Source organism: Nannobrachium achirus, assembly GCF_963921795.1.
Source record: "Nannobrachium achirus genome assembly, chromosome: 10".
In the NCBI taxonomy this organism is placed as follows: domain Eukaryota; kingdom Metazoa; phylum Chordata; class Actinopteri; order Myctophiformes; family Myctophidae; genus Nannobrachium; species Nannobrachium achirus.
Genome location: NC_137819.1, coordinates 22536462 through 22552262, shown reverse-complemented (window position 1 = coordinate 22552262; position 15801 = coordinate 22536462). Strand labels below are relative to the sequence as shown.

At 42.7% G+C, this 15801-nt stretch overlaps 1 protein-coding gene across 1 annotated transcript in view; it reads left to right on the top strand.

The window, feature by feature from the left end:
* Positions 1-15342, top strand: part of tpd52 (tumor protein D52) — a 61251-nt gene extending 45909 nt beyond the window's left edge. The window contains exons 5-6 of the mRNA XM_080734845.1: positions 11885-11933; positions 14686-15342. Of these exons, the coding sequence (XP_080590971.1) occupies positions 11885-11933; positions 14686-14799 (163 nt within the window). The 3' untranslated portion in view covers positions 14800-15342. The remainder of the gene's footprint in view (positions 1-11884; positions 11934-14685) is intronic.
* The last annotated feature ends 459 nt before the right edge of the window (positions 15343-15801 follow it).

The following is a 15801-nucleotide window of genomic DNA, read 5'->3' as shown; positions in this document are numbered from 1 at the left end:
TAGAATGTTTTTTTTTTCTTCAACTTCGACTTTCTCTGGTGGGAGTCAACTTGTGTAATGAAGTCGAATGAGTCGACTTGTCGACTTTTTTGTTAATGCCCTAGTATCCACAGGAGAAAAACCTTTCTGTTGTAAACAGTGTGACAAGAGTTTCAATAATTTAAGCCACCTGAAGAGACCAGCTTATCCACACTGGAGAAAAAAACCTTTTCATTGTAAAGAGTGAAGGCCACCATCGGCACAATGGAGGGAAAAAAAACAACCTTTAACTGTAAACAATGTGGTAACAATTTGGTCACACCGAACTATGGCTATTGGGATGGAGCTCGTTCATTTTTATTGAAAATGAGGACCTTATCGATCCTGCTTATTGAGTCGGACTTTTATCGAGCCCACTATTGAACGTTTTCTAATATTATGTGGAAAGACGTGAGACGACAAATTCTGAACAGAACTAGAATCTTTTTTTTTTTTTGCCAGTTGTTGTGACTGTGAGTTGGAATCTCATGCCGTACTTTTTATTTCTGTTTTATCTATTAGTTTGGTCATTAAGGTCCACAAAATGAGAGCCATGCTCTAAATGTAAAACTGTGAAAGGTGATTCATTTCGCTTTACCTTTTTTTTTTTACACTTTTGTTTTGATGACTCAACACTTTTCACAGTTTTGTGGGGTAAAAATGTTGCCCAAGGAATGTTTTTCAAGCAAAACAAATGCTTGCAATGGATTCGGAATCATGAAGAACCCCTAGTTTGACATGCTACTTAAAGCAGATTTTTCCTTTTTAAAATATTTTTCTTTTCCTGTATAGTGAAGTCGATGGGACAGTGAATATACAAATGGACATAACATTTTTTCGCAATGTTTCCGGCAGAGCAGGCCTCTCATTCTGTGGACCTTAAAAGACCAACCTAATAGATAAAACAGAAATAAAAAGTACAGCATGACATCACAGTTTCAACACTATTCCTTGAGCTTTTAGGCCTGCGACCCTGACTAATAACTTGCAGCAGCCTTTTATAGCCAGGTGAACTAGACTGCACCATTCAAATGGGTGTGATCTCACATACAATAAATGCCTTAATAATACATAAACACAATAAATACAAAATCTAAAACAAAAATGTATCTGTGCAAATTACTTATTAAGTGCAAATATGCTGTGCAACACGACTCAATAAATAAAGGTATACATCAAATGTGCAAACACTGCTAAAAAAAATATGTGCATGCATAATTGATGTAAATGAATATTATTACATAATGTCTATCAGATAGAAGCATATTATTATGATTATTTCCCTGGACACCACTTGAGGGCACCATTACAAGATTCTGAGCAATTATCAATATCTCTTTATTGGATTCCTTGACCCAAAAAACTAAGGATTAGCAAACGTTATTAACCCTAACCCTTCTCTAGAAGCCAAGATCAAATTATGCATTTTATGGTGGCCATTGTGAATGTCCAAAATGATGGACATGCAGGTGTCTGTGCAAATGACAACATTGATTTTTGTATTCCCCATGCTCTGAAGATTCCAAATATGTATAGTTTTGCAAAACTCCAAAAACTTTTAAGGAAGCTATTTTTATTTTTATTTTATTTTTTACATTTTGAACCTGACTAGTGTCTGTGCAGTGAGTTTCAGCGCACATATCGGACTGAGTGATATGCTGAACAATAGTGTACAAACAGATCAGTATCATAATAATAATGTCATAATGGCTTTATAGTTCAACTAATAAGCACACTAAGTATCACTGAAGGGATAGGGGATACGTGTAAGATTGTGAGTGAATGTTTGTATTGTTTACTGTTCCGTGTACTGAAATGTGGTCAGTTTAGTGTCACTTACATCCCCTTTAAAGATAGTCCAAGTCAGTGGTTCTCAACCGTTTCAGGCTGTGTCCCCCCCAAAAAAAATCCAATTTGAACTGGGGACGACCCCCCCACACCCCAGTTTGACTCAGTGCCACAGATACATATTGTTAAAATAGCAGATCAGATCATCAGCTCACATTGTCTGGCGTTGTGAGGCGTTGTGTGCTCGTAGATCAGCTATTTTCAAAAACAAGTACATATTTTAGACGATTTCTCTAGACTTTTAGCAATAACCAAAAAACTTCCTTCATAGGTTTGTTCACCATTCCAATTGGAATCAACTAACAATGTCCCATTGTACCTCTGATAATAGTTTTGTAAGGTTTTACAGTAGAAAAGTGGAGAAATATAACTTCAAATTTGCCTACAACGCATATTACTTAGGCTATTTCTCTGGACTTTGAGCTTTAACCAAAAAACTTCCTTCATAGGTTTGTTCACCATTCCAATTGGAATGGTGAACAAACCTATGAAGGAAGTTTTTTGGTTAATGCACAAAGTCCAGAGAAAGTGTCTAAAATATGTGCGTTGTAGGCAACTTTGGAGCTATATTACTCCACATTTCTACTGTAAAACCTTACAAAACTATTATCAGTGGTACATTGGGACATTGTTAGTTGAGTCCCATTGGATTGGTGAACAAACCTATGAAGGAAGTTTTCCATAGAAAGTCTATATTACTATATTATTACTATATTACCTGTAGGCACTTTCTACAATAAAACCTTAAAAAATTGTTATCACATGCATGGCCGGACTTATGCACGGGCTGAAGGTGCTGCAGACGGGGGCACCATCCTCAAGGCTCAAGCATGCTTTTTTCCCCACATCTTTTTTTTCCCCTCCTCCCCATTAGCGAGGAGGTTTGTTTGTGATGTCAACAATCAACCCCGCATAAGGAGATTCCGAACGTTTCGCGCCGGTTCGGGAAAAACGCGCGTCGGGTCGGGTCGAGACCCGGCACTGCACTCCGTGCCGCGGCGGGGAACGCGCGTGCCGAATCTGAAGCCGGTGGGACGAACGGTTCTCGAGATACGCGGATTACAGACACACAGACAGACACACACACACGCAGAGACTTCTCGCATTTATAGATAGATGTTGCCTCTTTATTATTTTAGGTATTAACACATCGGGTGCCCACGTGGTGTGGTGTCTACGCGTCAATCTCTTTGATCTTTACGAGTGCCCAACGACGCGTTTGACGCGTTGTACAGTAAACTATACTGTACTGTAGCTACTGCACTTGGCTACCGCGGTGATGAAACCACTCCATTTCCCAACATGCAGCGCGCAATTACGTCACCCGGACGTGCTGTGTGGCTCGTTGACTTCCTGTTTACCGGCTGCACAAAAGTGCTGTTTTCTCCGGATTCTCTTCCTTTTTTCATTTTTTTCTCAAAACGGCAGCCTCTTCTACATGCCGTAACACAAACACTGTGGCTTAGAAATGATAAAAAACGGTCCTGACTGAAAGAAAAGATTTTCGCGAAATAAACAGGACATACTCGGATTACATTTACTCGGATTACTTTTCTCGCCAGTACTCTCGCCGGTAGGTAAAATGACGCGTTGCCATGGGCACCAGCAAATAAGACGTCAGGGATCACGTGGGCATCCGATGTGTAAAAAAGCTCTTGATTTCCACAGACTGTCATTTTACTGTCACCTGGGGGACCCGACCCACAGGTTGAGAACCACTGGTCTAAGTGATACTTTTGGTAAAGTTAAAGCTCTATATTGTGATAGTAATCATCGCTTTAGAGCGTTTGTTCAATGGGTGTCTCCCCTCTCTACAGAAAATACTTTTTCTAGTGTTTGCATATTTCATCCTATCAAGAACGAGTACCCATTTCTCCACCTAGTGTTCCAGTTCCAATTTTGCCTGCTCACTTCTTTCTGTCATCACTTCCAATTCCACTTGTTTATCCTGTATCCTGAAAATGTGTTTTCTTTTATATACCAAAGAGCCGGAGAGAGACAGGGAGACCCCTGTTTCTGAAAAAACACTCTATTGCAGGGTTCCCCAATAGGCAGCCCGCGGGACATTTGCGGCCCGCAGGGAGCTATACTGTCTGGCCCACACCAACCCCAGTAATAATGGTGGTATAAGAGCAGCAACAACACTAGTATATCATCATTGTCGGGTGGAAATCTCGTATCTCCAAATTTGTACACTCTTTCCCAAATCATACAAGGCCATCGCACAAAAAGTAGTGAAAACAGCAGATCTACAAGCACACAACGCCTCGCGGTGCGAGGCGTTGTGTGCTTGTAGATCGGCTGTTTTCATTTGTTTAAATATTTTTTTAAATGGTAAATGTAAAACGAACGGTTTTGGACATACAAGATTTTCACCCGACAATGACGATATCTGAACTGTCGCTGGAGTCGGGGACGCCGCCGTCGCCCCCTGCAATGTTGTGGCCTTCAGCTTGGTACCCTAGACATAATTCGGCCCGTGGGGAAAACTAATTGGGGAACTCTGCTCTATTGCAATGATTGCTATCACAATATAGAGCTGTTTACTACTGATTTGAAGATAGAGCTACATTATTTACTACTTTTTTTAACAAACAAAGATCACTTACTGCACCTATACAGTGACTGTAAAACAACATTCCACCAGATAACTGATGAGTGCATGAGATTGACAGCTTATCTTGCATGTACCCCGTCTGTCTGTCTGTCAGTCTGTCTGTTTACCATGTCACCTTGTCAACTGTGAATGCTTTTAAACATCTAACACTGAGGTTCTCAAAGTGGGGTGTGGGGACCCTCAGGGGTCCTTTAGTGGTTAATGTAGCATCCAAATCAGTTCAACCGCTTTAATATATTATACACCGGTTATTTTAAAATAGCCGATCTACAAGCTCACAGCGTGTCGTGATGTGATGGGTTTGTGAGCTTGTAGCTCTGATAAAAAGAAACATCTTGAAAATAAGCTAAACTGTTTGAATGTGTTTGAAACAATTTAACCCCACAAATCTTAAATGCACAAATATTTCCATATGTGGGGCTCCTCGATATGAACATGTTTTTGAGAAGCATTGATCTAACTCAGTGGTTCTCAACCTGTGGGTCGGGACCCCCAGGGGGGTCCCCACATTATTTTGGAGGGTCCCCAGCTGATTAGCTCAATGTGAAACATTGTTTTCTCACTCAACAGTAAACAAACCAACATACAGTATAAGCGTGTAGAGTGTATCTGCACATTTCTACTGACAATTTAAGGACCTTTTAATACCTCTAAAATAAGAGAATAAACATTGGTCATATTGTCAAATAATAGAGGCAGAAATTGTGAAAATAGCAGATCTACATGCTCACAACTCCTCGCGTTGCGAGACGTTGTGAGGCGTTGTGAGCATGTATATCTGATATTTTCCCAATAGAACCGTGTTATACAAAATGTAACGCCTCAACTCTTAGTGCTCGTCAGTCAGGGTGGGGCTCCCCAGTTAGAATATGGTTATTTTGGGGGTTGCAGCCTGAAAAGGTTGAGAACCACTGATCTAACAGTACTAATACTTGACCCCCGTGCTTTTGGTGTTTACAGGTTGCAGTCTAATGCCATTAATGTCTCAGGGTAAGGCTGCGTCGAGTCGTGCTAGTTAGCGCTTCAGCTGAAAGTCTTGTAGATCACGCCTTACTAGCCAACCTGTCCTCTGATGATGTGTAACTCTGTGACTGCTGCAGCAACTCTTATGGCTCTTTCCTACACAGTACAATTCAGAGAGTTGATTTAAACCAAAAGCTCTATTATTCTGATAATCGTTGCTAGAGTGTTTGATCATTGACAGGAGCCTCCAAGTACTGTATCTCCAGATCTTTATTAATTACATTTTCAGGTCGAGATACCAATTTTACCCAATAAGGAAAGGGAAAATCATCACTTCTTGAGTTCTCTCTCCTGATTGGATAAAATTGGCATCCATTTGGCAATTGTGGAGGGATAGGATGAGCCCTGTTAATGAACAAACAGTATACAGCAACGATTACTATCAGAAAATAGAGTGATGTATTTTAACCAAAAAAAAGATCACTTACCCACGATTGAACCGTGTAAGCCCTATTTGTCGCACCGCAAAAATAGACGATCCACAAGCTCACAACGCGTCACATCGCGACGCGTTGTGAGACTGTAGATCGGCTATTTTACGAGATTGTAGATAGGCTATAGATCAGCTATTCTCTCTCATTATTGTAAAATGACATGCCACAAAAAGAGGGACACTAGGGTCAAAAGTGGCCATGTATCCATTCTCACACTTAAATAAATGACCTCTGTGCATTTCACTGTGTACGTCTCCCTTAAACCTCTCCACTTGTGCTTAACCTCCGCCGTACTAACCCCAACCCTGTCTCTTTTCTCTGTGCCCCGGCGGCAGGCGCGGGGAGCATTAGCGCTAGCTGTCCTGTGTCTCTGCATGCGATCTATTAGTCCTCTACCACTCGCTTCCTCCGCCCATCAACTCTGTAGTGTAATCTCTCTTAATTCACCCCCAGTCATCCACTCTCCGGCATAATGCACCCGGCAGCCTCTGTCCATCCCCATTCTAAAACCCACCCCCCTTAATCCACAAGCTGGGGGGGAGGGGGATGGATGGGTGGGTGGAGGGAGGGACGGGGGATGCAGAAGTGACCCTTTGCAGCCCTTAAAGGTCACAGGTGCGAGACCCCGTGACCGGCCAGGTTAGCTCTGGTTGGTGGCGGTGGTGAGCGTATGAGAGACCACCCCCCCCCCCCCCCCCCCCCCCCCCACCCCCTCTACCTCAACATCCAAGCAAAGTGCCCTTGAGTGGAGCACCTATAGCTGATTTACTGGTGGAGCGCGCACGCGCGCAAGTGTGTGCGCACACTTTACTTGTGAGGTCCAAATACCCCCACAAGAATTTGAGAAAGGCACATTTGTGAGAGCAATTTTCCTGGTCCTCACGAGAGAAATGGTTGTTTTATAAAAAAGATTGATGAAATTAAAATATGGTTTAGATGTACGATTTACAATTATGAAAAGCTTCAGGTTGAGGTTTATGGGTAAGGGTTTGAGTTATTCCTGATTTCTACCACTACTACAAAAATAGGTTGATCTACAAGCACATAACACTTTGCAGTGTGACACGTTGTGAGTTTATAGATTGGCTATTTCGAGATTAGGCGTTATTGTTTTAAAAACAGCACTCAAAGTCGTAAAACCGGCATCCCTGAGATGTGGATGTCCCTGCACAAGTATAGTATAATACAAACGTGTGCGTTTGTGTGTGCGTGCACGCGTGTAACCTTCCTTATCTCTGTCGCTGCTCCCCCCAGGGGGCCCCGGGGGCCCCGGGCAGCGCTGATGTAAATGATTTACCAACCCTAGCGCTGTGATACCAGCTGTAACCACTGAAACCTTCCTGTGTTCTCACTGACAGAAGACCTGCACAACGGCTGTTTCCTTCTTCTGCCCGGAAATAGACGATCTACAAGCTCACAACGCTGTGATGCGTTGTGAGCTTGAAAATTGTCTGTTTCTAGTGAATGGGAAACATTTGGGGTTCAAGTGGTTAAAAGTGCAAAAGTATTGGTGTAAAAATGCACTTAAAGCACCAACGTAGGTCCATTTCACAAATTTTCTTTTTCAGACATTTTCAAAATAGTCAATCTACAGGATCGCAACTCGCCACGTTGTGTGAGTTTGTAGATGTGCTGTTTTCAAATAGTAGCAAATAACATTTTCAAATAATAGGACTGGAATAAAAAATAAAACATTTTCCTTGAGTATAGAAGCATAAATGAATACTGTACTTAAGTACAGTACATGAGTAAATGTACTTAATTACTTTCCACCACCATTGACACCCCATTACCACACACACCCTCCCCCTAGATGCTAATCTCTCTCTCTCTCTCTCTCTCTCTCTCTCTCTCTCTCTCTCTCTCTCTCTCTCTCTCTCTGTGTGGATCAACGGGCTCCAAACAAGATTATTAGGGGCCCCAAAGCTGCAGTGTGCTGAGAAATGCAATCTCACGTATTAGCCTGGACCTGTTAGCCGGTCCAGGTGTAGGGAGAGTGTATGGCATTGAAGCGTGCATGTGAGCGTGTGGGGGTTAAGTGAGGGGGGGTTAAGTTAGGGGGGGGGGGGGGGGGGGGGCTTGTATCATTATAGTTGTGAGGGCCAGATGTCCCCACAAGATAGTACAATGTGAGAATTCCACATTGAGAGGACCATTTTCCTTGGCCCTCACAAAATATATGCTTTCCTTGTCCTAAGACTTTCAACTGGGAAAAAGATTGAGGGTTGTGGGGGTTAGGATTAGGCATTTAGAGGGGTTTAGGGGGTTTGGGGTTGGATTTACAGTGTGCCCGATTTAGACGCCGGTGTGCGCCCGGAATAGCAGATCTACGAGCTTAGAGCGCGTTGAGGTGTGACGTGTGACGCGTTGTCGTCGAGCTTGTTGCAGGTTTTTCCGGTGCGCAACACCGGTACGCAAGTACAACAGGCTTTAGGGTTCTGGTTCATAAAACGTTGATGTGCTCACAAGTACATTAATACAAACGTGTGTGTGTGTGTGTGTGTGTGTGTGTGTGTGTGTGTGTGTGTGTGTGTGTGTGTGTGTGTGTGTGTGTGTGTGTGTGTGTGTGTGTGTGTGTGTGTGTGTGTGTGTGTGTGTGTGTGTGTGCGCGCGTGTGTGTGTGTGTGTTTGTCTCGAGGGGAGGGGAGGGTAGTTGTGATTTGTGTGTATGCTGGCCTTGCATTCAGGGTTTGCTTATGTTTACGTTTTGATGACAAAGATATCCCCCTCCTCTAATGAGGAGGATTAGCCCATCACATACAGTCCACGTACACACTTTTATCAGGATGAAGATGTGGACTTAAAGGATTTCTGGGCTCTGTCTGCAGTGGAACAACGCAATAAACCTTTCTTCTTTTTTTCCTTTAGACACACTGCTCTCTGTTGCTCTTCTTTGCTGTTTTGTCCCTCAATACTGCCCGGGCAGCCTGTGCTATACACTGCAGTGGTTCTCAAAGTGGGGTTCGTTCCGGGGGGACCCCCAGGGGTCCTCGAGGGGGGATTCCAGGGGAGTCCCCAGCAAAATGAGTTAATATCTTCAAAATCAGTGCAAGCACTTTAATCCTATATGTACATAGGCCTTTTGAAAATAGCAGATCTACATGCTTAGCGACACTCTGTGAGCATGTAGATCTGCTGTTTTCAAATGATCTTGAAAACATTTTTTTGAATATTTTTTGAAACATTTTAACAACACAAATCTTATATGGGGTTCCCTGACACAAAGTATTGTCAGATGGGGCTCCTCTGCCATTTAAATTTGGGGGTCCTTGATGAAAACCTTTGAGAACCACTGCTACACTGTACTAACTCCTCTCTCTCTTTCTCTCCGTTTTCCTTTAATGCTGTCGCATAGCACACGTACAATACAGCATTCGGCTAGCATGCCGGTCATGAGGTAAGGAACGTTGTGTGGTCACTGCTGCCTGACTAATGACAATTTTTTGCGTCCAATGCTTTTGAAGAGTCATATTTCCACCAATTGATGTATGTTCTGTACTGGCTATTTTCCTCCCATCTTTAGTGTTCAAATTGAGGCAAATGAGCAGCATAATTGCTGTTGAAGTCAAGTAATGTCCCAATATATTATCCAAACATACGTATATACCAGTCAGCGCTAGTGGTTAGTATGGTTTTCAGCGCTTGAAGGTGGTTTTGTTTTGTAGCACAGGAGTATTGTAAGTATTGTATCAGAGAGAGTCCCTCCGTGCTGGCTGGCTATAAATCCACTTTGGTTAAATATTAGCCACCAAATGGCCTGTACGCGCATGACTTGACTTCAAAGCGATGTTTTAGTGAATGTCCCACAATGCATTGTCCTTCAGCTTTTTTCCTAGAGCCAAGACATGCTCTCGTTTAAAGGGCATGCAACGCTAAAAAATGATAATATCGTAGTTTGTTTTCCAGATGAAGTTGAAAGCCACAGCAGAATAAAAACATGGCGTAAGCAACACAGCTGCTAATCAGGTTAATAACGGGTGTGGTACATTTAGGTTGTGCTCAGAGCCACACCTAAATGTGCAAGCACAGACAGCAGTCAACACCATTACCAACCACACCTGAATCTTAACACACCCTTGAATAATTTGATTAGCTGCAGCTGTGTTGTTTACATCAGTAAACATCAGCTAAATAAGCTAATAGAGCATCAAAATAAGTTCAACCACTTTGACCCCCATATTCATTGGGCATTTGAAGATGGCCGATCTGCATGCTCACAACGCGTTGCAAGGTGACATGTGAGCTCGTAGAGCTGCTATTTTCAAAGAATCTTGAAAAACAAGGACGATTTCAGAACATTTTTGAAACATTTCAACGACACAAATCTTGTAAGGGGATCCCGGGCACACCATCTTTTCAGATGGGATTATGTGGCCAAATCCATATTAATTTGCGGGTCGTTGACATGAAAAGGTTTACCACTGGCTTACGTCGCTGTGTACTATAAGGTCGGCCTTATGCAGCCTGCCATATTTGTTATCGTGCAGTATTTTATTACCTGAACTGGAAAACAAACGACGAAAACAGCCCAGGGTTTCACCAGGCACACATTAATGTGCAACAGAGTAGTACTTTTAACTGGACGGTTAGTTATTAGAGGAGAGTTATCAATTGGACACGGTCCCCCACTAATTAAAGCACAATACTTACATTAACAATACCATTTAGTGTCACTTAATTTGAACCACTTTAACCATTATTTTATGCTTTAACCATTAAGAAAATAGCAGATATCCAAGCTCACAGCGCGGCACCGAGAGCCGTGCTGCGACCTTGTAGATCTGCTATTTTTATTTTATTTTTTTAATCGTGAAAATATTTTTTAAAGTAAACATTTGTAACTCATATCTTTCTTTCTCTTGGTCACCGGAACAAAATATTTTGAGATGGGGGTCCGTGGTCAAATACATATAACTATAATGGTCCTTGACATTAAAAAGTTTGAGCACCACATACGTTTTTCAGAAATCCATTAGGATTTTTCAGGTCTTAATGGGTTAATGGTGTATCATTTCTTGAGAAGACAAAATGGACACAACCTTCCTCCCGGGTTCTTTAAACGTCTTGCTTTCGGCAGCCTGTGGAAATTTCCCTTGTGAAAGCCGTGGCACAGAAAGTGGGCGTGAGGAGGGAGCAGTAGAACAGAAACGGGGTCACAGTGGAAAGCTGCTGTATTGTTAAGATGTCTCTGTGACACGTATTCAGTGACAGGATGTCCAAAAGGCACACTTTGCACTGCATGCAGGGCTCATTGAAAAGGGGGGACATGAAGTCACATCCGGAAAGTTCATTTTAAGTTTTTTTTTCTTTTTTTTTTTACTTTAAAACACTTTCTGGGGCGTCTACTCTTAGTGCAATGGCTTAGTGAAATTACCGTTACGGAGCGGATAAAAGCGCCAAACTTTTTTTTGAGGCTTCTTTATGACCTAGCGATGGATATTATATGGGTAAACATCAAAAATCCATGATGTTTACCCATATAAAATCGATCGTTAGGTCCTAAAGAAGCCTCAAAAAAGGTTCTGCGCTTTTATCCGCTTCGTTTCGGTAATGTCAAAAACCAGCGTTAAGCAACTGAGCTATCTAGCTTCTGTGTGCACCAAGGTTACGATAGTTTGGGAATTTTCATTATAGGCTAGTTTTAGTTCGTTTTGACAATAATTTTTCTAATTTGGTTCGTTTTAACACGTTTTTAGAGCGGATGCGTGAGCTTTTATTGTGCTATTTTAAAGTGAAATACCTCTTTAACTCTGAGAGTGTACAAAATGTAACCAAATGGACCTGTATGCTCTCGGAGTTAATGAGAGTTCCGTGAAAAAGCTTTTCTTTTTTTCTTTCTTTCTCTGTTTCCCCTCTCTCTCTCTCTCTCTCTCTCTCTCTCTCTGCTCATTGGTCAGTCAGGCCGTCACTCACCAGCGTTCCCTCCTCTTCCTCTCTCCCACAGAAATGCCCCGCCTTTCAAGTCGTTTGAGGAGAAAGTGGGGACGTTAAAGGTAACGCAAAACAAAACTATAGAATGATTTTATAAAGTCTTAATTAATCCCAGAGGGACAATTTGGGCAAAAAATATAATTTATATGAAGCTACAGTAGGGCGAAGAATATTTTTACTACAGAAGGTGAGCACATAATTAGAAGTAATAAATAATTTCCATGTCTGGGTTGTTATTTGATGTTGAGAACCCATTTTTGTACACTCAGTGGAAATTAATTCAACCGCAGACACAATAAAACCTCATATCGTTACTGTCGGGCGGAAACCTTGTATCTGCAAGAACTTTCTTTTATAGAAGTAACAATTTTGGACATTGTTTCCAACCAGACAGCGATGATATGTTATAATAGATATTGAACGTGTTCATGTGTTGAAAAATAGCAGATCTACAAGCTTGCAGCGCGGCACTCGGTGCCACGCTGTGAGCTTTTATATCAGCTATTTTCATAAAATCTTAAAAGAAAAAGATGGAACATTTTCCTGCATGTGGTCCCTGACCATAGGTTCCATTTGTACACTCTCAGAGTTAAGGGGGTCCTTGTAAATAAAACCTTTGAGAACCACTAGTACTAGACTCCTAATATACCATAGTGTCATAGTAAATACTGTAAGTGTCATAAATCTTCTGAAGAAAACCTGGAGACTGACATTCAGTAATTGGGTATTATGATCAAAATAAGAACATGATAATGTTGTGGTAAAAAAAAGACCAATTCTTTGCCACGGACACATTTGTCCGTGTACGGACATATTGATGACCCCTAATTTGGGGGTCCTTGACATAAAAAACGTATGAGAACCAGTGGTGCTAGTGTGGAGATTCTACTTGAGAAAAGCTAGAGATCAATCACCCTGAGGCAAATCAATGACATGTATTGGTGTGCCGAGATGCTAACCTGACTCCATTTTTAAAACGCCACCCCCAAGCCCACACACGCGTGCGTGTATGTACGTGCGCTGGCAGATGTACGCACGCCAAAACACACACACCGACAAAACCGTCACCTCTAACCAACTTACTGCTGCTCACTGCTCAGTAAGGTTTAGCGAATAATCGATAAAAAAATCTACACGAAAGAATGTAATTTGAAGTCATATAGCCCAGCCCTAACAGACACGCGCACGCACGCTCACACACACACACACACACACACACACACACACACACACACACACACACACACACATTTTTGGGATGTTTCAGCATCAACAATATATAAGATTACAGGCAGATCTGTTCAAATGTCCAGATTTCTAGGTAAATGTTTTCTTCAGATTTGTATTTAAAATGTTTCTTTGTCATCTTAACGTTTATTTTCATCTCTTTGTTGTTTTCTACAAGAAATGTCATTGAATGTCTATGAATAATTGAACACAACTAATTTGGGATCCTTTAGGATTTTAACGATTCCATTTCCAACGATATATGTATTGAACAATCTCAGTCATAATTTAGCAGTGGTTCTCAACCTTTTCAGGCTGTGACCCCCAAAAGAATCATATTTTAACTTGGGACCCCCCAGTTAAAATACTGGGGCACTAAGAGTTGGGGAATTACATTTTGTATAACACTAGATCTGCTATTGTGAAAATAGCAGATCTCTCACAACGTGAGGCGTTGTGAGCATGTAGATCTGCTATTTTCACAATTTCTGCCTCTAATATTTGACAAGTTGGCCAATGTTTAATTTGTAATTTTAGAGGTATTAAAAAGTCCTTTAAATTGTCACATTAGAAATGTGCATATACCTCTAGTATAAACGTAAAACTTTATGCTGGTTTGTTTACTGTTGAGTGAGAAAACAATGTTGCACATTAAGCTAATCATCTGGGGACCCCCCAGAATAATGTGGGAACCCACCTGGGGGCCCTGACCCACAGGTTAAGAACCACTGATATACAGTATTGCATACATATTATTGTAATTGTATAGCAGAGCTGAAGTCCACATCCCAGTTCTGACAGCACCCACACAACACAGAGGTTGTGACCGCGAGATGAAACTGGTTTTCAGAACCGCTTCCAAAAATGTGATGGAAGCCAATCCGGTTCCTCAATGTTGGATCCGGTTCCTCTGCTTCCTCCCAACCCTAGAGGCTCTTTAGTTGTGACCATAGGTTGCAGATTAGTATGTGAACAGTCACAGCTTGTCCGTATGTGTGTATCTCTGTCTGTCTGTCATGCCTGACACTGTGGTTCAATGGCCGCTCTGACATCATGCTGTGACGTCACTGTGATGTCAGGGGAACTGCTCTAACAGAATGGGTTTGCCGCTCTGACATCACGCACTGTGATGTCACACTAACAGAATCCATTTTATGCCCGTATATGGAGTTCCTGGTGTCATCAATATTAAGCCCATATCTAACATGACTTCGTATGGGAATGCCCATGGAGGCCACATACCACACTAACAGAATCCATATATGGCCCAGACAGATGGCCAAGACAGTATATATCTGTGTGTCTGGTTCTACAGACAGGGATCTTCATGTATGGGCATAAAAGGGTATGATGTCAGATGTCATAGAAGTCATAGCCAGGACTTTCACATGCATGTTTGGGCTCTCACAGCATATCTCCATATACAGTACATGGATCTCCATATATGGGTACGTTGTGTCTTTTGGTACTGTGATTGTGTGTCGACACAGAGAATGACCTTCTTACACAAAATGTGTGAAACAATTCTCTCTCTCTCTCTCTCTCTCTCTCTCTCTCTCTCTCTCTCTCTCCCCCTCTCCATCTCAGACCAAGATGAGCCCCTCCCCCTCCGATCAGTTCAACAGTGACCCCGCCTCCGAGGCGGCGCTGATGACCCAACAGGCCGAAGACACGCCCCACCAGGAAGCGCCCATGCACTGAAATATCACCCCCCAACCCTGCCCCCCTTGACCCCTCGACCCCCGACCCCTCACCCCGTCGCCTCTAAACTCCTTAACTCCCATGTGCCAACAGTCCCTCCCTCCCTCCCTCCCTGCGTTTGACAAACATCTGACCCCGTCCCGCCCCTCCCCGTGACCTCCGACCTCTCCTTTATGATCCAATTGTCTCCTTCCTTTTGTGTGACACGTGCGCTCACTTGTTAGCGGAGAGTGTGGGGATTAGAGGCTCTCGCCCTCTCTCTCTCTCTCTCTCTCTCTCTCTCTCTCTCTCTCTCTCTCTCTCTCTCTCTCTCTCTCTCTCACACTCTCTCTCTCTCGTTGCCTGTAGCACACTGGGTTCTCAATGTAGGGTTCCGCGGGGGTAGAGTTGTCAACGGGCCTGAAAATGAAGGCCCGGCCGTAACTGGGCCCTAACTGGGCCGGCCCTAACCTTAACCCCACTAATTAGCATTCATTTGACGCCCCGGCCTGATCGGGTCGGGTCTGGTTCGGGCAAAATTTGAATAAAATGATTCAAAATATATATATATATATCGTCGTTGTCCGATGAAAACCTTGTATGTCCAAAACCGCTCGTTTGGCATTTATCATTTTAAAAATGATTTAAACTAGTGAAAACAGCCGATCTACAAGCACACAACGCCTCGCACCGCGAGGCGTTGTGTGCTTGTAGATCTGCTGTTTTCACTACTTTTGTGCGACGGCCTTGCTTGACGAAGCAGGGCTTTAATTTAATTTGAAACTTGGAGATGCGAGGTTTCCACCCGACAACGACGATATATATGTATATTTTCTCTTTTTAATTGAGCCTGGCCCAGGTCGGGTTGGGTCGGGTTCAGGGCAGAATTTGAGAACTCTACCCAGGGGGCTCCTTGAGTTGGGAACCAAATGGACCCTTACTTACGGGCCGGTAACTCTGAGAGGGTAGAAATGGCACCAAATGGAGCCGTAAGGGTCTGTACACTCAGGAGTGTACACTTCG